At 39.8% G+C, this 24,131-nt stretch overlaps 1 protein-coding gene across 2 annotated transcripts in view; it reads right to left on the bottom strand.

Moving 5' to 3' along the window:
* Positions 1 to 24,131, bottom strand: part of LOC116504856 (rho GTPase-activating protein 7-like) — a 103,696-nt gene that overhangs the window by 40,557 nt on the left and 39,008 nt on the right. The window contains exon 1 of one of the 2 annotated variants that reach the window (XM_032212076.1): positions 1,051 to 1,253. The exons of the other annotated variant lie outside the window; for it this stretch is intronic. Within the exon in view, the coding sequence (XP_032067967.1) occupies positions 1,051 to 1,063 (13 nt within the window). The 5' untranslated portion in view covers positions 1,064 to 1,253. Of the gene's footprint in view, positions 1 to 1,050; positions 1,254 to 24,131 lie in introns of those variants that run through there. 2 annotated transcript variants of the gene reach the window in all.

The raw sequence follows: 24,131 nt of genomic DNA on the forward strand, positions 1-24,131 counted from the left end.
AACAGGCTCAGTTGCAGGAAAGAACTCCGCTTTAAGGCCAAGTAATTCCCCTCTCCCCCATCCTGAACTGAGCTATGGATGTTTAAGGATATAATAATGTTGAGTTTTAATTTTAAAGAATGATGCCTACATACACATACCACAAGTCAGAGGTCAGGAAAGGTTAGCCAAAGGAGTAGCAGTCAAGGATTCACTTCAGGAATATTCAGAAACGACCCACACGCATGGAATGCAAAGTATGTATGGGACTGTGCCTCTTGCATTTCTTTTTTAATCTCTATTTCCCTTCCTACCAGACAATCCAGAGACTCATCACTTAATTGCAACACAGCTCCGATTGGACAAAGCATTTCAGCAATAAGATTCTGTACAAGGGTTCGGCCTCAGGAAATGACACAACCCCTGGGAATCCGAAGTGAGGATGACCCTCTCCACAATGAAACTTACTCCTGCTTCCCTTTGAGGGATCCATCAGTGGCGTCATGCGTTCTTCTGTCACTGGAGATTCTCATTGATCCAGGTCATGGTAATGCGAAAGGTGCTTTTTTCAAGAGGCAACTGGACTTCTGGTTTTTCTTTGAAGACGTTTCGCTTCTCATCCAAGAAGCTTCTTCCAACTCTGACCAGCTCCCTGCAAGAAGTATAAATCTTTTCACTCCCCCACCATCCAGTCAGAGCTGAAGAAGCTTCTTGGATGAGAAGCCAAACGTCTTCAAAAAAAAACAAAAAAAACCACACACACAACCCAGAAAGTCCAGTTGCCTCTTGAAAAAGCACTTTTGGGACTTCTCCTGTTACGTTTTCCATCCTGACATCACTGCCAGCCTCCCCGGCTTCGCTTCATTTCTCTTGGCACAAGAGACGGCGAGCTAGTCGAAGCGCACCGCAATCCGGACAGTTCTGACAACGTTCCATCATGCCCGCCTTCACTTTAAAGCGGCTCTCCCATTCTCCAGTCACGTTCACAAGCCTTTATAGCCCAGCCTCGCCCTGACCGGCGGGATCAACGCGACCCAAACGAACGTGGGACTTGGTGACGACGATACTTACGCGTTAATATCATCCTGACTCGGTCGTCCGGATAACTGGCGTGGCCGCTCCTGCTTCACTCTCTACCCATCCTTAAAAATACAGCTCCGCAAACCAAAAGGCGCCGTCCGCCGTCCGTGCCAACCGGCTCGCCGAAGAGAAGCTCAGCCCAAGAACCGTGGAGGCGCCTCCAAAGAGCTCGCCCGCCGCTTAGATGCGTGCTCTTGTTCGGTCGCTCGCTCGTTGGCACCGTAAGCCCCCCCCCCCCCCCCGTTCGTGCAACGCGAAATACGATGCGCCCGTCCCGCTTGTAGTGGGGAAATGGGCGAGGCGGGGCCTTAGCTCCTCCCTCCTCGCCGCCTTTTCTGGAGAAGCGGAGATTTGCAGATGCTCTCACCGAAGCCTTCGCGAATTCTGTGGTTTTGGTGCGGACGGAAGAATTTGGAAAGTCGAAGAAACGCTATCACTGACACGTATACATTAATGTATAGATCCGGATGCAATCAAGGGACCGATCGCTCTTGATTGATGGTCAGGTACCTTTCCCCTGTTCCTCCCCCAGTTTCTTAATATCAGATCATCTGACCAAAGCCTTGTTTATGCTATGAATAATAATGATTTCTCACTGATTTCTCAGAAGCGGACGGAATCATTAATCATTAGATCTGTATTTCTCAATCTGAGAAGGTTAAGATGCCTGGATTTCAACTCCTTGAAATCCCCAGCCAGTTAAAATCCACATCTTTTACACATTACCCATAAGCATCATCAAATTACTATTGAGCAGAGACTGACCAAGCATACCCAGCAGGTAATCCTATATCTGCATGGAAGGAAACATGCAGTGAAGTACCTCAAGGTTTTGTCTTAGACCCAGTACTCTTCAACATCTTAATAATCTAGATGAGGGAAACAACACCAAGCTAGGGAGAATTGCTAATACCATTTGTCCCTTATGATATAAGGTCTCCTGCCTTGGGCAGGGGGTTGGAGAAGACCTCCAAGTTCCCTTCCAGCCCTATAAATCTATGATTCTGTACAAAATTGCATTGTGATTTGGCATTTTGTATGAATGCATCAAATAATGGCTTAACTAACAAGACATGATTAAACAAGCTGTGCTGTAGTATGCTATGTAGTATGTAGTATGTAGTAACCCATTTCTAATGTCTTGTACTATAGGAATATAGGCCAAGTGAATCCAAACAGCTGCAAACAAAACTGCTTTCCAGACAATATTCCTGTTAGCAGCGCAAGTAAAGCTACAGATATCCGCCATTTTGTAGAGTGCTATAAAGTTTTGTGATGATAAAATGTATTAACGGACTACAGTTTTCTAGTTGCAAATGTAGGAAGTTAGCACCCACTCCTCTACTAGCATAATGAAATATCCTAGGAAATATTGAAAAGGCAGAATATTATTTCCCTGGATAAGAAATGGAGAAGCATGTTTTTAGGCAGGAAACAGACTCAATAGCCCCACCTTTCTCAATTGGCCATTAGGGGCCCTGAGCACTAGCTCCATAACAAATTAGGATTAGCTTTCTACAGAAACTAACCACATGGCATCTGGGAACTCAACCAAACTTGGACTCAAAATACAGCCTAGAGAGTTGCCCTTTCATGGCCTCATGGGAGTCTGACAACCAATCAGAATACATTTCTTACACAGGAAAAGGAAACAGAGAGGTGGGGCTGAACAGAGAATATAAAGACAGGAGCTTTCAGCATCTTGCTCTCTTCTTCACCCAACATCTTGAAGCATGTGATCACTTTTTCTGTTCAGTACCTCAAACCATGTGGTCCTGTCCACCATTAAGCCATCTTTCCAAACAGCCTCCATGTTTCCAGTGTCTCCCCCCTACCTTGGAGCTGAACCCAGAAGGACATTTCTTCAAACACAAATAAGGGAACAAGTGATAAGAACCCCATGCCCAATCTAAGAAGTGCCTTCACATCTCAATACAGTGACAAGCATTGGTAACTAAGATCTTTTTTATTTTAAAGAAAGATAACTAAATAGAAAAGTTTGGAGAAAACATTTGTGTTTAGTTATCATTTTGCTTACTGTTTCCAACTGACTTACAAAATATAAACACAAATTCTTGATGAATGGGCACATTTTAGAGTTGGTTGTGTTTATCTTATATATATCACTTGGAGCCAAAGGATAACAAAATGCAAACAAGTCTGACAATTTAAAATGAAAAAAATGCAAATAATAATTCACTTGCATCTGTAAATTTTTCCAGACTATCTATATTAACTAATTCCTACAGTGAGCCAACATGCCATAATCTCTTCTCAAGACTGTATGAGCAGAACTGAAGAACTTTGAATGCATTTTAAAGTGCTTAAGTCATTTTGTTGACAAATGTCCATTTTAGATGGGTTTAAAAATGTTGAAGACTAAATTGTCTTTTTCTCAATTTGTGCATCATTTTTCTTAAATGTTGCCTCAGTTTTAAAACTTTTCAATAACAGTAGTGTTGATCATTTGATATACACATTTAATCATACTGTTTGTGATTGAAACTACCTTTAGTGGTCTTGTGGGAAAAGTAGATGTATCTATATAAAAATAGAATTACCTCTTATTATCCAGAGATACAATTGTAGAAAATGAATGAACAACAGACTGTATGAATTAATCATAGAGGAATCTAAAATTCTGTCTCCTGCAAAATACATGCTGAACAAAGTATTTGGAAGAAAACAGGAAGAAGAGATATAAGCTTTTACATGTTGTAATCAGGCATCCTAAATTAACTGGCTGAGACAGACAAATCCTTTGCTTTCGTCTAGACAATCACCAAAGCTTGATCAGTAGTAAATTTAAGTGTTTAGTGTTGCTTAACTCTGTACAATTTCTTCAAATAAGTTTCCCAGGTATTTATTGTTACAACACAATAGCATTATCCCTGAAAAAATATGCAAGTAGAATTCTTCCAGTAACACCAACATCTTCATTTTATCTAGTTTGTTAAGGAAAAGGTTCTTAATGATGGGAAGCATATAGAATTTCTGTATTGTCTCTCATACACTTTTAAATGTATTTATTTATTTAAAGCACTTATATAATTCCTGATCTCACATATTATAACCCCAGGAGGCTCACAGAGCAACAATACACATGTGAAATTTTAAAAACACACAGACAACAAAAACAACTTGTTCCTCAAAGGCAATATATTCCCACACATCCATATCCAGCTGCACTCAGTGGCAGCCTCACTCTACCCCAATGTTATGGGAAAGTCCAAGTTTTACTAGAAGGCTATGAAATTGGAGGACTGCCAGATCACAGGGAGGATATTCCACCGGGCAAGGGCTACCTCAGAGAAGACAGTCTTCCAGGATTCTGGGAGATGACAGCATTTAAGAGAGGAGACCTACAGTAGACCCACCCATAGCTGAGCATTTTGGTAGAAAGGTGAGATCCCCTTTAGGCGAGGTGGTCCCACAATCTCCTGGCCCTATGTTATTCAGGGTTTTAAAGTTGATAACCAGTAATCTGAATTGCACCCAGATGAGACTATGAGAAGTGCAGCACATGTGATATAGTAGCGATATTATATGTGCAAACCATAGAACACCAAAAATTGCACGCAGGGCTGAATTCTGGACTTGCTATAATTTCCAGATAGTCTTCTAGGACAGCCCCAAGTAATGCACAATGTAGTAATCTAACTGGGAAGTGATTAGAGCATGAATGGTTGTGAACAAAGCCTCCTGAACCAGGAATGGGTGCATTTGGTATATAAAATAAACCTATGTGAAGGCCCTCCTGGCTCCCACTGCTACTGTTTCCTGGAGCAGGAGCTGCAAATCTTGGTGAACTCTAAGTTATTTACCAACTCTATCCAACTGATGTACTTAGTCACTTCCAGCTGGCATCCAACTGTGACCAACGTTGAGCAATGTTATCTGACAGATGTCAAGAATATTTCTGTTAATCCTGTGCAGACTAAATGGAAGAGAAAAGACATACAGTATGTGTGAGAGTGAAATGGTTGCACAAGACCGGAAGACCTCTTCTCATCCATATGCATTCACTGGATGATCTTTTTAAAGCTTAGGTCACTGGGCTTTTTTTCCCCATGGGCCAAAGCAATAGAAAACATTTTTTCCCTCCTTGAGGTATACACATGACCATCATGATGATCAGTGGTGAGGAATTACTGACAATACAATGTCTGAGAACCATAGGTCCTGAATCCTGTTTTATGTAAAAAAATACCTGGGACCAGAGACATGCAATGTAAATTCTGTTAATGAGCTATGATTCACCTGCAATGACGATTCCCATACATATTTTCTTTCTTTAAAGAGAATAATGCAGAAGCTGGGACCTGCTTGTATGTCGTTAAGCAATAGCATTAGCAGTTAGACTTATATACCGCTTCATATGGCTTTCAGCCCTCTCTAAGCGGTTTACAGAGCCAGCATATTGCCCCCAACAACAATCCGGGTCCTCATTTTACCCACCTCGGAAGGATGGAAGGCTGAGTCAACCTTGAGTCGGTGAGATTAGAACTGCTGAACTGCAGATAACAGTCAGCTGAAGTGGCCTGCAGTACTGCACCCTAACCACTGCGCCACCTCGGCTCTTCATTTAAACTGTATATTGCTTCCAAATAGCAATAGCCACTTAGACTTATATAACACTTCATACTGCTTTACAGCTCTCTCAAAGAGATTTAAAGAGTCAGCATGTTGGCCCCAACAATCTGAAGAGGATGGAATCCCACCTCAGAAGAATGGAAGACTGATTCAACCTTGACCCAGTGAGAATTGAACTGCTGGCAGTTGTCAGAATTAGATTGCAATACTGCATTCTGCCCCTCCATGGCTCCTACAATATTTGTCTTATTTGTTTTCTTTTCCCTAGTATGAATTGTGTTAGGCATGCACAGATGCAATTTTATAAGTGTGCTATTAATAATAATGTAGCATTACAGATTGTAGAGGACAGGAAGGCCTGGAGGAATGTTGTCCATGGGTTCTCGATGGATCAGGCACGACTTTGCAACTAACAACAACAAGCATTACAGCAAATTAACAATTCTGCAGCTAAAGCAAAATAAACCAAATAAAAAGTAGAAGCACATTTTGGGACTCCCGTATCCTTATTTCAATAAGAAAAACCATGCATATGATATCCAATCAGATTATTTTAAACAAAACCCCAAACTATTTCAAGATTATAAAATAATATTTAAGTCTAAATAATAGGGCAAATAAGGACAACCTGATTGCTAAATCTGGTGTCCCAGCTCATACTCCACCCATTATTTGTTAAATAAAAACATACATTTCTTCCCTTAAATCAGATCTTGGCTTACCATCTCTCGCCCAAAAGAAAGCTATCCTGCTTAGTTTGCACATAAGATCCAGTTCCAGGATTGGATAAAATGAACGCAAATGAATTGTGGGGAACAATAGGTTCTTTCTACAGCACATGAATTTATCATGTAGACTAAGGTTGGGCAACTTTCCCTCTGTTACAGGGCCCATTTCCACAAGAGTTATCGACTGAATTTCTCGCCAGGGCCAAAACAAGTAGTAGGCAATGCCAGAGGAAAAAGTGGGTGGATCTATCTGTTTTTCTTCCCCCTTTATAACAGCCAAGATTTAGGCAGGCGTTTTATTTATCTATTTATCTTGCAAATGCTAAATGCTGCTATGTTTGCCACATTAGTGAAAATATGGAGCATGATATTGGCATTCTGAAATGGCATGCTGATTTGAAATATGTTTTTGATTAAGATCAAGAAGGGCGCACAATTTATTTTTTAAGTGAATTCCTGAAAATTTTTTAAAAATAACATTTATAGTAAGATCACTAGATGTCAAGCCCAGCTGAGTAAAATGTGTAAATCACAACACACCCCAAAATCTTTCAGAAGAAAGTTTGCTGCTATTGCATTTCTGTTGCTGATTTCTAACTCATTTGTCTATTTTGATATTGATTATATGTTTTATTTTAATCACCAAGTTTTTATTGGAGGATTATGGTGATACAAGGACAGTTTACAATCCAGGTTCTTTCGAAAATTATCTTCCTAAACTGCTGTTAATAAGGGACTGGTTGGCAGTATTTTAAGTGTGAAAATTCATTAAAGAAGGGAATATTTTCACTTAGCTAGGAATATAATCTAAATCTGAGTAGGAAAGGAAATGAGGGACACAGAATGAAGAAAAGTGATTTGAACAATGAGCTCTTTAAGCATTTGAAGACTATCTTGCTGAGATGCCGGTGTGGGATAACATATTTCATTGTCCATTTTGTGGGACCTTCTGTACCGCCTGCTCCAACAAAGCTCTTGCTATGTATTTAAGAAAAACAAAGCCAAGTATAACAAAGTGTCACAAGTTTCATTTGATCCCTCAAAAGAAAACACAACCCAAATAAGCATTGTATTGCTAGAATTTTTCACTGCTTTTGCATGTACTATAAATATAGTCATTTAACTATAATAATTAGTGTTGTTAGGTGCAACACTAACAACACTAATGAGGACTGTTTTTAGTCTGACAGTATCTTGAGAAGCAAATAATATGATTTTAAGGCACTTTCTTGTAGATTAGAGGTGTCAAACTCGATTTCATTGAGGCCGCATCAGGGTAACCTTTGACCTCGGGGGGGAGGCGTGGTGACGATGGGTGTGGTGAACTCAACTTCACTGGCTCCTGAAGCTCTCTGCGAGTGAAAACGGACACCAGAGAGGCAGGCTGCAGTTTTATGAGCTACCAAAGCAAAGGCTTTCAAGAAGATTAAAAAAACCTAAATCTATCAAAAAATACAAATACAATGTCTAAATATTGGCTTCAAGTATTGGTCTCGTATCTTCTGAGTTATATAGTCCACAGTTTAATAATTCAGATAAACCAGAGCACATTTACAGAAGTTCTGTGAAGAGAGTTTGAAGGAATTGGAATGTTCAACCATTAGAAGACTAGACATGTGTTGGTTATGCTTTTCAACTACTCAAAAATATACCACAAGAAGAGAAGGAAAATTTCTTTTCTATCATCCCATTGTGCATTGTGTGGAATAATAGATTCAAGTAATAGGAAGGTTCTGGTTGAATGATAGAACAATCAGAAACCAATTACCGGTATTTAGTGAGAATCCAGATTTCTTTTCAATGGATATGTTCAAACACGAGCTGGAAACCCATCTATCAAGAATACTTTAATTTTTCCCACAGTCAATGGGGGGTTGGAGTGGATGATCTAAATGGCAACTTCCATCTATATGATTCTATTTTAAAATAATGCCTTTAACATTTGGGGAAACTTATTTTCCTTCCAAACAAATTGCTAACATATCTTTGAATTTGAAAAGCACTGATTATGTTACCTAGTTTGTGTAATGAAATGTGTGCAAGAAAACAAGCAAGCTCAGAGAGTACCAAGGATCCCTCATGTCAACACTGAGCTACAAATATTGTCCTTTATTAGAATTTTATCTTTCCACTGACTTAATATAGATACTTGTGAACCACTATAAGAAATGTTAAATTAAAGTCACTTAAGTAAATGTAAGAACATCCATGATATACATAGATGTAAGAATATCTATGAATACCTTATACTCAAATGGAGTAAAAATGCAGAGCACACATTCTTGACAAATTACATATTTGAGACCAGCACTGTTGCAATAACATGGAATTATGAGTAGTCAATTGCCCTCTCTTACATATTTGGACTCTTATGAATATTTGGAATATTTCCTATATAAAGTTGCTCTTCTTGTTCTTTTTAACAAAGGTATGTAAGGAAAGTGCCTAAATTCTGTTCACAAATGTCTATGGGGATTCTCAGTCATTCAGGTCATGGTTGTCCCAAAGGGTGCTTTTTCAAGAGGCAACTGGACTTCCTTTGTTTTTCCTTGAAGATATTTTGCTTCTCATCCAAGAAGCTTCAGTGGAATGCAATGAGACATGTGCACATCTGTACTTTGGATAGAAACGAAACAACCACAAACATATGGCAAAGCATAGGATAATAAACCCATGAGGACAAGATTCAGCAGTCCATCTGCATTTGAAAGACTCTTGAAGACAACACAGTACACAATCTGGACAGAGAAGACCACTGATTTGAAAGAGGAGTTTCAAGGGGGCCATTTACATTAAAATTGAGCTGTCCCTTCTCAACAAGGGGGATGGGAGAATGATACCACCTATCTCCTGTTTACAAAACAGTCCCTCCAGCAGTTATAAAAAGGTTTCACGCTCATTTGTAGATTCAGGTGACCCTGAGGGCACAGATAAACCTCCAAGTGGCCTCAACCAGTCACAGAAAGAGTGTCAACCACCAAATAGCTGCAAGGAATATAAATCCTTCCATTGCCCACCATTCAGTCAGAACCGAAGAAGCTTCTTGGATGAGAAGCAAAACATCTTCAAGGAAAAACAAAGAAAATCCAGTTGGCTCTTGAAAAAGTACCTTTGGGTCACAAAGTAAACCTCATTTCAATGGCAGGACCTACTGTTACCTATTTTAATTCATTTTTAAATAGGCCTACTTTCCAACAAAACATTTTATTTTCTTCAACCTACTTGATTTAGAATTATGTGATGTGTTTCAACTCTTAAGACCCACTTTATGCAATTAATGTATATAATGTATGGCTTAGCATCTGCTTTGGCGACAGCCCAGTGAAGGATCTGGGCCATAGAGAAAGTCAACAGATAATCTTTTTCTCCTTTCAAGTGTATCCCAACAGAAGTCAAATTATGCAAGTCTGCTTTCGACCTACATTACTGCCAGAAGCAGCATTGCCTACACCCTCTGAAACATGCCATCCCAGGGAGAGCCTGATCTAAGCTATGATAAGCTTTCCAACACATAATGTAACATCAGGTTGCTGTGCAAGTTGCTCACCACACCTTTAAACATTTTCTCAACCGATTTGGACATTTACCTGAGTTAACACATAAATCAGATTCACCAATATGTTTGGGGCAGTTATCAAAAACTTTTTGGTAGATTAAAACACACACTCAATACACAGTGGACCTCTGTCTTTTAATCAAGTTACATTTTTAGCCAAATGTTCCCAATCGTCCTATTAAATATGTCTATTACTATGCTCCTCTCTCACTGCTACTGCTGTGTCCAAAGATACATATTCCATATAGTTAGACAGAGTCATATTTATTATTGAAAGCCTAGCTCACACACAAAGACATCAGTTGTACAACTTTTTCAGAGTAAAATATCACAGCAACCTCTGTTCAGGCTCCTTTCTCTGAATCTGAATTTTCCATAAACAGTCATGAAACTGTCCAGCAGCTATCTTCTTTGTTAACATTCCATCTGCAAATCCTCGCAAACATCTCTGAATATCCTACATAATTTACTTTGCAATTCTCATTATGGATTGCTTTCCTACTGTGTGTCTAGAATTTGCACGTTACTACTACCATCCCAGGGACATAGTAGCTCAGTGGCTAAGGCACTGAACTTGTCGATCAGAAAGGTCGGCAGTTTGTCAGTTCGAATCCCTAGCACCACATAACGGAGTGAGCTCCCGTTACTTGTCCCAGCTTCTGCCATCCTAGCAGTTCGAAAGCATGTAAAAATGCAAGTAGAAAAATACGGACCACCTTTGGTGGGAAGGTAACAGCGTTTTGTGCACCTTTGGCATTTAGTCATGCCAGCCACATGACCATGGCGATATCTTCGAACAGCACTGGCTCTTTGGCTTTGAAATGGAGATGAGCATTGCCCCCTAGAGTCAGGAATGACTAGAACATATGTGCAAGGAGACCCTTTACCTTACTGCCATCCCAATAACCAGTTTTGTGTAATGCTTAAGGTGCTGGGCTAGAAACAGAGATTGTGAGTTGTAGTCCGGCGTTGGGCACAAAGTCAGCTGAGTGACCTTGGGCCAATCACTTTCTCTCAGTCCTAGAAAGGAAACAATGGCAAACCACTTCTGAAAAACCTTGCCAAGAAAACTGCAAGAATTTGTCTCTGAGAATCAGACACAACTGAACAGAAAGATGGGAGGGGGAATCACAGGCCCCAAAATTAAAGCAGAATTGGACTGGTTAATATTAGCAGAGCATCATTAGGAAATCCTAGGGCTTTAGACAAAGCCGGGACTTTTAAAAAAAACATAGCTCAGCTGTTCAGCAAACTCTACATATTGCTGCCAACAAAATGACATCAACCTGCCCACATAAAGTTAACAAGAAACAAGCTCAAGTTGAGGGTCATTATCAGTATGCTTTGGATATAAACTGCTTATCTTCTAGATAACTTCTCCTAAACTGTCAAGTCAGAATAAATATTCCAAACGTTTAACAAAGGACTTTTGCCAACTTATTCCCTGTTCAGTTTTCAGTAATGAAATCATATAACATTGCACAATAACAAATGCATCACATAGAAACAAATGGGAACTGGCAGCTAAAAGATGACTCTCTAGATCACAAAGTTTTTTAAAGTCGGAGTTAGAAAAAGAGAGAGGGAAAAAAGAATATTTAATGTAAATAAGTAATATAATTGAGAAGCCCGTGAGAAGGAATTTCATAAACACCAAATTTTTAAAACTCACTGGTCCCTCTTTGCCTTTCCACAGATGTTTCTTTAATGCTTTCACGGGCAGGTTAAGAGTAGGAAAGGTGTTCCATTAGAAGCTCTGAATGCAGGTAACTGCCCTTGGCATTGGACACAAAAAGGTCTGGAATAACAAAGCTACAGGAACCATTGTTGCAGTTTCAATAATGATGTCTTTTGCTTTAGTAGCCCTTTTGCAAAAGTGGTATTCAGCAGGTTCTGACCAGTTCTGGAGAATCGGTAGTGAAAATTTTGAGTAGTCCAGAGAACCGGTAAATACCACCTCTGACTGGCCCTGCCCCATCTATTCTCTGCATCCCAAGTCCCAGCTGATCAGGAGGAAATGGGGATTTTGCAGTATCCTACCCCTGCCATGCCCACCAAGCCATGCCCATCAAGACACACCCACAGAACTGGTAGTAAAAATGTTTGCATCCCACCACTGCCCCTTTGGTTTAACATTTTCCTGAAACTAGTAGGAGATAAAGATGCCATAAGAAAAGAAGGCAACAGGCATTTCAGGGGGTCATCACACTATCAGGTATTCCTTGGATTTTTGCAGAGGCATTTATGCATAAACATTCTTGCTCTGAACAAATGAAAGGTTTCCAGCTGCTGTATGAAGTCCTGTGGCTCTTAGAAGCTACTTAGCCCTGTGACTTCATTGCATTTTGCAGCTACCTGCAGCAACATTGCTTTAACTTTCTCCAAGGTGACTATTTTTGGGGTGGGGGGGAAAACCAAACAAATCCTCAGCTCTGCTATTCTCCTAAGCAGTGCTACCATTTCTCCTGTTTTCCACGAGTAACTTAAGGGACATTTCCTATATTTGGCTGCCTCTCTGAATTTTGCACTAGGAGACTCCAGTACTGCCAGGGCTTAATATCAAGTCACATGAATTTTCTGATACATTCTTCTGTAACTGACAAATCCCCCCCCCCCCCCCTCTTTTCACTTCCAAGTTGAGTTTATTTGCTTTGGATGAAATACAGTTTTGAAGCCTCGCAAAGAAAACTCCTGCTTCACATTGAGAAATCTGAAGAGTCTTGACAGCATATGAAACAGTCCTTTGTTTTAGCAGTTAATATAAAAGCTGGCTCTAGGGGCCCCATCGTAAAACACAAATACATCATCTGTATGCCTGTCTTCATTCCATAGAACAAAATGGTTGGGATGTGCCAGCAGACAGGAATACCACTGGGTAAACACCACGGAGGGCAAGATATGTGCAAACAATCCAGCCGCAAACAGACATTTTCTGTGATGTATTGAACAATACAAGGATGTACTTATGAAAGCAGCAAAAGAAAATGGAAAGAAGGCACTAGGTTGTTTTAAACTTGTAGAAAATACCAGCAGCAAAAAAAAGGGATGGGGTGGGGGGTGGGAACTCATTTTATCTCGGGAGATGATAAAAGGATTTAAGGCACTTTCTTTTGGTAGAAAATGATGGAGGGGCAGACTTTATGAGGCCTGAAACAAAAGTAAAATTGGCATAAGCAGTCTTTAGGAATCTTAAGTGTTTAGAATGAATACAAAGAAGCAGTGCTTTTAAGTGAAGGCTTTGTGTCTGCTGAAAATCAGCTCACCGCACCAGCTCTTCCATTCTTCCTGGTTTTATAGTGGGTTATTTGTAACCAAGACAAAATTGGTTTTCCTTAACCACTAAAGAATTTGATATGTCCTGCTTTCCTATTGGTAGGAAAAATCCAACTCTCGGCACCTGCACTCAAGACAACTATTACACTTTTCACCCTGGTGTCAAAAAAGCATCAGTTCCTGATGCCTATATATTCTATAGGCAATGTTCAGAACCTTGTCCACACAGTGCTGTTACCTCAGCAACAGGCAGCCATAGCACCAACTATTGGAAAAAACAGCCAATTGCAAAAGTGCCTTCTTGAGAATGGGAGACATGGTATTCCACTGGTTTTCTCTTAGACCAGGGGTTGTTGGCAGAGGAGACAAGAGAGCAACCCTGAAGCTCCTGCTTTTGAGAGACCTCACCTTGCTCCTATTTAACCTCCATGTGAATCTCACAATAGAAGGTCAGCATTTTGATAATACCTATGTATTCCTCTCTCCTCTGGGCTGACCAGGTTACATTGTCAAGATTCTTTCCCAGGACTTAGAACATGGATGTCAAACTCACAATATCACATTGCCATCATATGATGTTTCATGATGTTTTTTCCATTCGTGGAGCTGGAGTGAGCACGGCCTGTGCGTGATGCATCCCGCCCATGGGTCGCAAGTTTAGCAATAGCAATAGCAGTTAGACTTATATACTGCTTCATAGGGCTTTCAGCCCGCTCTAAGTGGTTTGCAGAGTCAGCATATCACCCCCACTATCTGGGTCCTCATTTCACCCACCTCGGAAGGATGGAAGGCTGAGTCAACCTTGAACCGGTGAGATTAGAACCACTGAACTGCAGATAACAGTCAGCTGAAGTGGCCTGCAGTACTGCAGCCTAACCACTGCGCCACCTCGGCTCCTTAAGTTTGACACCCCTTATCTAGATACTGGAATGAGGGAGAATATGGTCCATCAGAAGCATGGGAAAACCAAGTGGCTATGGGTTTAAGTCTCCCAAGATCCAGAGAATTTTTGTTTTTAACCCTGCAAAGAGATATACTTAGAGACATTACTCTGCTGACAAAGCTATGGTTTTCCCAGTAATAATGTATGGCTGCGAGAGTTGGACCATAACGAATCAAGAATTAATACTTTTCAATTGTGGTATTGGAAAAGACTCTTGACACTCCCTTGGATTGCAAGGAGATCAAATCAGTCAGTCCTAAAGGAAATCACCCCTGACTATTATTTTGAGTGAACAGATATTGAAGCTGAAGCACAAATATTTTGGCCACAAAATGAGGAGAGGCAAAAAGAGAAGAGGATGGCGGAGAATGGGATTGCTAGTAAATTTGGATTTAGGCAAACTGGGAGACAGTGGAGGGCAGGAGCCCTGGATTGCTGTGATTCTTGGGATTTCAAAGAGTTGGACACAACGTCCAACTGAACAACAAGAAGAAGAGGGGACTTCAGTGGTGGCTTTCCTTTTTTTAAACTACCGATCCACTCATGTGCGCACACAACGCTTCTGTGCATGCGCAGAAGCATCTGGGTGGGTGAGTGGGTGGAGCCTCCTGCTGCTGCCACTACCGGTTCATCTGATCCTGGCCGAACCGGCAGAAATCCACCTCTGGTGCACTTCCTCTATCAGAATTGGTACATCACTTGCATGTCCTTGTGGACTCATGATTCCTGCTTAAAGTGTAGCTGGCAATAAGGTTATGAGAATCTTTGAATAGGTTTTTATTGTACACAACTGCATCTGTTCCAGGAGGCCTTGCAGTGACTCATGCCTTAGTTACCTCCCATATGGATTACTGTAATGCACTCCACTTGGTTGTTTAGTGACTCGTGCCTAGTTTTGCAACCTTTTTTTGACACAATTATTAAGCAAAGTTAATGGTTGTTAAGTGATTCATTGGTCATTAAACAAATCCAGCTTCCCCCATTGACTTTGCTCATCAGAAGGTCTTTGGATTGAAAATCTCTGCAAATGTAAATATATGCCCATTGACAAATGCCCCAATTTGGATTGCATAACCACAGATACGTCGCAATTATCGTAAGCGTAAGGAACAGTCACAAATTATTTTTTTCAGCACAATAGTAGCTTTTAATGTTCACTAAATGAATAGTCATAAGTCAAAAACTATCTATGTACATATATAGCATGATTGATCTAAGAGCCACACTGGCTTCCAGTGGGTTTCTTGCAGTGGTGGGTTTCAAAAATTTTTCGAACCTACTCTGTGGGTGTGGCTTCCTTTGTGGGAGTGGCTTGCCAGCCATGTGATCTGGTGGGAGTGGCTTGCCGGCCATGTGTTCTCTCTCTCTCTCTCTCTCTCTCTCTCCTTCCTTTTGTCTCTCTGTCCCTTTTTCCTTTTTTCTTTCATCTCTCACTTTTTCTTTCTTTTTTCTTTCTTTCTTTCTTTCTTTCTTTCTTTCTTCCTTTCTTTCTCTTTCTCTCTCTGTGTGAGTCTGTCTCTCTGTCTCTCTCTGTCTCTCTCTGTCTCTCTGTCTCTCTCTCTCTCTCTCTCTCTGTGTGTGTGTGTGTGTGTGTGTGTGTGTGAGTAGTGGGTTTCAAAAAGTTTTGGAACCTCTTCTGTAGGTGTGGCTTTCCGGGTCCACTGGTGGAACCTCTTCTAACCGGTTCAGTAGATTTGACGAACCGGTTCTACCGAACTGGTGCGAACTGGTAGGAACCCACCTCTGGTTTCTTGGTGTGATTCAGGGTGCCGGTTATCACTACAAAGCCCTACATGACATGGGGCTAAGCTCTTTGTAGGACTACTAGTCTCCTTTTGTTTCTGCTTTGCCGACCACATTTACCAATAAAGGGTTTAGGTCACATTCACCAAACAGCATCATCTTATTGCTGTCTCTGTGGTCAGTGCTTGCCCTATGGAGTGCTTGCCCCCTGGAGACCCAAATGTTTCCCAATCCCTTAGCATTTTACAAGGCACGGAAGAGATGACTGTTCTTCCAAGACGGGAGGCTAAGTGATTTCTGGTGGTTAATAATGTTTTCTTATTGGTTGGAATGGATGTTTACGACTTTGAAAATTATGCTTTGGATTGCTTAGACAATTGTTTTTAACTTTGCATACTACAAGAGTCATTTGTGAGATGGAGCCATAAACATTCCATGTATGTGTATAGCAAATCAACCAATCACTCCCAGTTTGGAGGAGAGATGATCACTTTGCAGTCGGGAAGCAATGACTCAGATTTGCTTTCTTTATGAACAACCAAACATCTGTGCCCCACAGGTTCCTAAAACATGAGTAGGAGTGGCACTAGCAGTTGATTTCATGTCTATTTTGTGTTGCATGATGATGGGGGTAAGATTTCTTTTCTTTTATTCCAGGAGAGATGGTAGTTGATGTGAGAGCACTAACTGAATGATACTGTAGGTTTCACACTCGCCTCTTGGTCATTTGGAGGGAGTGCTGATCAGTTCATTTTGTTGCCTATGAGTTTTCAGCATTTTGCATCAGCTTCAAAGAGCTTAGTATGGAATTGGAAAACAGAAAAAAATGGCAGTGCCCAAAGAGTTTCTCCTATTGCACCATAACAGGATTTACTTCTTGTTGCTCCAACTTTTCTGCCAGGTGAGCATGTCTTATTTGGAACTCATTAGATGGTGAATGAAATAACCATCCTTTGTACTTAGGAAATTATATTTCCACATGTGTCATGTATTATGCTCACACATACAGTAATTTAATTTGATTCATAATTATACCCATCGCTTGTACTATGTCTTTCCAAAATAATTCACTGCTCTGGTGTTTTGTATTTTTATACAGATCTCATATGTTGTTTCTGTGAATTTCATGCACTGTGCTGGGTTTTGCTACATCACACTAAATAAATAAATAAATTTTCACACGCTATCTGCTGTATTTTTTGAGGAGGGAGAAAACATCACATAAATATTACATTTCTGACTGTGGAAAAAAACCATGTTTTTACCCTAATTGTTTCCCCCATCTTTGCTCAGTGGAAGTAATACGTAATAGTAGCAGAGTTGAAGTTAGTGAGCAGGAATTGTTTATTTTCCTAGGAAATTTCAAAGAAACAAATAGGAAGAACAATTATTTTTAGAGCAATACCCTAAATAAAGGCATCTTAATTGACTCATACATCCAAGTGAGTAGAAATAATAATGGAAGGGGGGGGGGGAAGCCAATTGAATTTCAGACCTATCTATAATTCTGTATTCATATTTGAATACTCCCTTTGCCTGAATGTATGTGGACATTCTTACGAATTGTTGCATATCTCCCAGAATTCTATTAATCTGATGAAGAACTTATTTTGTGATGTACCGACCATGACGTAATAATACATTTTAGCCATTAAGGCTGTACTGATGCTGGAGTTAGGGCAATATGAATCATTTTTTTAACATGAGCCAAAAATCTTGATGATCTGGAGATGGTGATAGACTAAAATTTTCAAGAGCCCATTCCACCATATACCTAAGTTATAGTGGGGTTTGTAGGTCAGTAATAAGTAAGAGCTTCCTCTGCAGCTTCTAGTTGTGCCTAACCTACAATTTTTATTGCAGAATCTTGAGCAGGCTTGCCAATGGGTAAAAGAACCTCACTGCATTTCCCATAGTTATTTTGCATATTGCTGTTTTTCATTGGGCAACATTTGAACAGCCATCCAATTGTCAGAACATTTGACTAAATAATCCTGTCTTGTTCCAGGAAAGCTGTTCTTGTGTTCTTAGAAGTTCCTACATGAGTTTTATGCATGCCAAATTCTATTACTAGATGCTATTTATCCTTTGCCTAGATCAATTAGTGATACAACCACTGAAAAATTAAGATATTATTCTAGTGTACATGGAAAGACTAAAACATCAACACACAATAGGCATTCATTAGCTCTTTAATATATTGTGTAATTAAATGGGATCCGACACTGTAATTTCATATCTTACTAAAGGCCAAATCTATATTACAAGATTGCGATAAAATGTGAATATAATAAAAGAAGGTAAAATAAATTAAAATAAAACCCATGTTCCTTGGCAATAAGATCCATGTTGTTTGGCTCTCATTACAATCTAGAGTTGTACTATTTGAGACTTGAGGGCCATGAGAGCCTTAGGCAGGGCATAGAAGACAACTTTCCCACAAAGTGGCTATCATTTTATTATCTTTAATATGATGGAAGAGGAACTTGGTTAATGACTGGAGATGCAGAACTTGGTACACATCTCTAATGTTCCGGGTAGCCTTTAGCCCAAGAAAAACTATCCATGACAGCTGTGTAATATATCTTCAAATGCTTTTGAAGTTCAGAGTACATTTTGCAATATTTGCAATTCACAGTCATCAAATATTCTGGCAATCTTGATTTTAGACTTTCTTCTTTAAATTTAAAACTGCATTTCATTTCACCACTAGATTATCTCAGGAAGAGGTGTTGAGGGATAGAAAACACAAATCCAGGTTAAGCGTTCATAGTACCTATGGTCCTCCAAAAATTGCTCAACAATGTAGCCATCATATCTCATCTTCAAGTGGACTTGCTGACAAGTACAATTCATTATGTTCTTAAAGCTACATACATCTCACCTCTGCTTTAGGGTACCTAGAAAGAATTCTAAAAACTCTGAATCTTTTTCTTTCAAGTACTTTGGGGAACAACTAAGATAGTAGTCTTTTAATGAAAGTTATCTGGAACGACTTCCAATTTTAAAAAGTCCAGCCAAAAACCCCTTTGGAAAGAGAATGGATGGCAGTAAAAATTTAAAGGAAATCACTTTTTCCTGTGATTTTTGAAGCAATAATCTGTCATTTATTAGATGTTCCAGTCAAGAATAGTTAACAACTAAAATTGTCTGCACCTGAAAGACAGTTATCTGCAAAATTTTGCCATATGTCAATGGTTATAATACTGTTGATTGTTATTTTCTTGAAAGGATAATATGTGGGTACGAACATACACAGCTATAATGAGTTGTTTTGCACATTTCTCTGTGTTCTTTCTGGGTCTGTGCCTGTTGACTCAGTGAAAACATGGGAGGTAAGAAGATTAAAATGGATACATCTAGCTTTTGTTACTAAACAAATTGCAGCATCCCTAGTTTCTAATTAATACTACTTTCTGATACAAGTAGTCCTATCAGTACAGTAGTACTATTGTAGTACCTCTTAAAATAATCTGTGATGTTCAATAAATTTTGAAATAGCAAGTCAATGAATATGCATTTTGGTGACTGTTCAATGAGAAAGGTAGTTTCTAATTTTAGTTTGGTCTAATAGCACCAGGCTGGAAACCAGGAGGCTATAAATTCTAGTTGTAATTTAGGCATGGAATACAACTAGGTGACTTTGGGACAGTCACTTTCTCTTAGCCCAACTCACCTCACAGGATTGTTGTTATAATGAAAATTTGGGGGGGGGGAGGAAGGAGCATTAGGTATGTTTGCAACCTTGAATTATTTATAAAAAATAATAAATGTGGGATAAAATAAATCTAAAAAGAAACAAATTATTACTACAAAATTAGCCTATAATTAGGATTGAAATGTGATAGACATATTAACATACTGTATATTATTTAATATTAAAACAGCATTCCATTACTCTGCATTATATATCTTTAAATCTATAAAATCTATTCAAGCTAAATCTTCAGTTGGCAAAAACCTTTCCAGTCTAGTGAATGACCACTTGTGGTTTTATAATCACTACCGTGTTTCCCCGAAAAAAAGACAGGGTCTTATTTTCTTTTGACCCCCGAAATAAGCACTTGGCCTTATTTTCAGCATAGTCTTATTATTTTTGAGGTGCAGGAGGTGGCAAGCATGGTCACTTCATGGCTGCTGATGTGTTGCAATATTTTCATGGAGGGCTTATTTTTGGGGAGGACTTATTTTAGCGCATGCACTCAAAAGCCCAATTGGGCTTATTATCCAAGGAAGTCTTATTTTCAGGGAAACAGAGTACATATTATACATACATACACACACACACACACACACACACACACACACACACACACATATATATATATCAATTATTTTGCTGTTATGTTACCTATGGTATGCTATCTATGGGATAGATATAGCAGAAGGCCCCCAAGATTGAACCTTCCCATCTATTACCATACTGTAGCTGTAGTTTCGTTGTTTGAAGTGGGGGGAGAATACTTAGGTTCTTTTGTCCTTGGGATAATGTTACACACTTTGATCAGGATCATAACTGTATGTAGACAAACAGGTAAGCAGAGCAAAGTCACTCCATGAGAAAACGAAATGTTGTGTCTATTGGTCTTGAAAACCTACTGTATATATGGAATGATCCTAGTTAACCAGATACAATCCCAAAAGAGGCTTTATTAAAAGAATTCTAAGGATTCTTCACAATCCCAAATGGGAGAGTTTTCTGTTGAAAGTGGCGTGCTGCAGCTCTTCTACTTTTCAGTTGAAGTGCAGCAGAAAAAAAGCAGCTAAAATAGTTGCTATTTTCCATATAGGCCATTAACGAAGCACAGTAGAGTGTTCTGAATGGAAAAAAGAACCCCATGTGAAAAGGGGAAGGAAAGGATAAAACTGGATTGTGACCTCAGCTACTTTGCTTGCCAAGGGTCTTTCCTGCCAGCCAAATCTCTCTATTTGGGCAATATTTTCATCAGGTGAATGGAATGTATTGGCCAAAGAACCTACAGTGCCTGATTCCCACCTTAATTTAAAGTGGAAGCTCTCTTGATAACTGTGGAAAGAAGAATGGATTTCTTGTGCCTAAGATTAACATGACATATAGAGATGGAAGTGGATCAATGATTAGTATCTTAAGAAGTTGGTGGATAGACAATGTTCCTTTGGTGCTGTAGTGATTCTTGATTGATTCTTGATTGATTCTTGGTTTATTCTTCATGTAGTTCTCACAATATTGTCTAAAGCAAAAGGGATAAGGGGCAGTGATCTGGTTATTCCTCTGAAGTGTTGGGATTCAGCCAGTTCGCACCTATTCGGGAGAACCGGTTGGTAACCTTCTAAGTAGTTCAGAGAACCGATTGTTGTAAGAAATCTCCTTTTGTTTTTTTCCACTTTACAGGGCTAATCCTGTAAGGAAGGCAGGAAGGAAACATTCTAGTGTTGTTTCTAGCCTAATCTTTATTGACCTGCTTACAGAAACTGTCTCTCCGGTTAACCCTTATTACATTGTAACAGCTAAGGTGAAGCGTCCATTGACCTGAGTGACCTTGAGTTGGCCACACCCACCCAGTCACATGACCACCGAGCCCCACCTACCCAGATGGTCATTAGGGCAGAGAACCGGTTGTTAAATTATTTGAATCCCACCACTGCACTGCATTGAGGCCTAAGCTTTGGAGGCCACAGCTAAGTCATGTCAAAAACAATGACAAGAGAAGACACAGGTTCACTTTGAGAAGAGTTCTTTAATGGTGCAGTTTTCCCAAATACTCAGCTATTTTTTTTTTTCCAGAATAGAGCACTCTTGCCCTACATGTAGTTTCTTGCATTCATTTCCATGGACTTCATCATAAGCATGGGGAAGAATGAGGTGGAGGGAACCGACCCAGCTCCCCATCTTTGACATGAAAAACTAAAAAAAGGACTTATTGTGTGTGTGTTTGCATGCATGCACTGAGATACACATGCTTTCTCTTTGGATGTATGGTACAGCAAAAGAATCTGAATTAAGAAACGATAGGAAGGAAAAAATATAAACCAAGCACCCAATAAACAACATTTTCTTAGTAGGATGGTGTGTGTGCTATTGACAAAACATTGTAATAGTTCGGGGGTTATTATCAGTTATAATAATAATAATGATAACAACAACAACAACAACAACATAGCATTATTATCAGGGACGCAGTGGCTCAGTGCCTAAGACGCTGAGCTTGTCGATCAGAAGGTCGGCAGTTCAGTGGTTTGAATCCTTAGTGCCACATAATAGAGTGAGCTCCTGTTACTTGTCCCAGCTTCTGCCAACCTAGCAGTTTAAAAGCATGCAAATAGGAAAATAGAGACCACTTTGGTGGGAAGGTAACAGTGCTCCGTGCGCCATTGGCATTTAGCCAATTACATGACCACGGAGATGTCCTTGGACAGTGCTGACTCTTCGGCTTTGAGAAGGAGATGGGAACTGCCCCTAGAGCCAGAAACGATAGCATGCATGTGTGGGGGAACCTTTATCTTTATCAGTTAACACAGATTCTTATCATAGCCAACAACTCAGAGTTCCAGTTCTACCTTTCCAGAGAAAGACAGACAGCATCAAACTCTTAGCCAAAAAAGTGTCCTTTGAGTAACTTAAACAAGAGTAGGAAATACACTGGGAAGATAATCCTTTTTTTACCTTACCACCCAGTTATTCCCTGCTGTGCTAAAGGTTAAACACACAAAAAAGGAAGTCCACCCAATTTTGGAATCATATTAATAAGTTCCGTGTAGCTTTCCATACAATCTTTGCCAACAACCCAAGGATATTACTTAAGAGCACAAAGTGCCCTGTATTTATTTTTCTTTGTTTTTCTAGAGCTATAATGAGCTCATATTGTTGGCTAGAAACAAAGTGCTGGCTTTTAAACAGGAAGGCCACCAAAGTTTGGAAAAGAAGAGGGGTGTTAATAGTTTATTCTATGCTTTACTTTCCTGGGAAGGGAAACAAAATCTCTCGCCCTGTCTCACAAAATAGAAAACAATTAGAAAAGAACACCTAATCCTTCTGGAACAGGTAGCTATTGAAAAACCTGTAGTTTGTTATGCAGAACCAATTGAGTAATCATGTAACAAATGGTGGGGGGAGCATAGCAAGGGAGAAAACATTCACACCCTGATTAAGTTCTTGGATATATGACACAAACACGAAGTTATCCATTTTCTTTTCTATCTGGATTCATTATAAGGTCCCATCAGGTTGAAGGACCAGGCAGGAAATTACATCATTCTAAATGTTGTTGCTGGATTTTGTAAAATTTGTCCTGCTTGCCGGCTCAAATGTGCATCATGTTGTTATGAGATTCAAAGGGAAACAACTCGGTTGAACTATGCATCACATGCAAGATATGTCCCTGAGTAATGCTTTGCTTTCTTTGCCATGCCCATATTTACATGGCTTCCTTAAGGCAGTCTTTGGCCCTTGATTTTGCAATAATCTCTCTGTCAATTATATTGTGATCTAGGAAAGGAGCAGGCAGTCTTTTGAGACACAGAGGACTCAGCCCTTGGCTTTAAAGTGACATACCAGAGATGATACTCCAAACAGTGGGTGGGGCCATGGCAAAACTAAAATTAATTACATAGAGCTAATATGATGATTCTACAAGGGTTAACATTCACCTTCTGTCACATTAGAATAGAATAGAATAGAATCAGGAGTGGGTTCCTGCCAGTTTTAACCTACAGAAGAGGTTCCACAAATCTACAGTGCCATTTAGAGCCGGTTCCAGTTCCTTCCCCCCGCCCATCCACACATCATCAAGATGAAGAGTGAGAGGAGGAATTCTGGGAGTTGAAGTCCACAAGGGTCTTGTAACTTGACAGCTTTAAGACTTGCACACTTCAATGCCAGAGTTCCTGAGCCAACATGACTAGAGAAGGAATTCTGGTAGTTGAAGTCCACAAGTCTTAAAGCTTTCAAGTTTGACCACCCCTGGGTTTTTTTTTTTCTAAAGGGTTAGTGGTGCAAGGGTCTTGTAACTTGACAGTTTTAAGACTTGCATGTTTCAAATGCCAGAGTTTCTGAGCCAACATTTTGGTTGCTAAGCAAGAGTGTTGTTAAGTGAGTTTCACCACATTTTACAAGTTGGCCACACCCACCCAGTCACATGACTACCAAGCCACTCCCACCCAGACACATGCTGGCAAGCCACTCCCACAAAGCAGGCCACACCTACAGAAGAGGTTCTAAAAAATTTTGAAACACCACCACTGAATAGAATAGAATAGA

Source organism: Thamnophis elegans, chromosome 2 (assembly GCF_009769535.1).
Source record: "Thamnophis elegans isolate rThaEle1 chromosome 2, rThaEle1.pri, whole genome shotgun sequence".
Taxonomy (NCBI): Eukaryota; Metazoa; Chordata; class Lepidosauria; order Squamata; family Colubridae; genus Thamnophis; species Thamnophis elegans.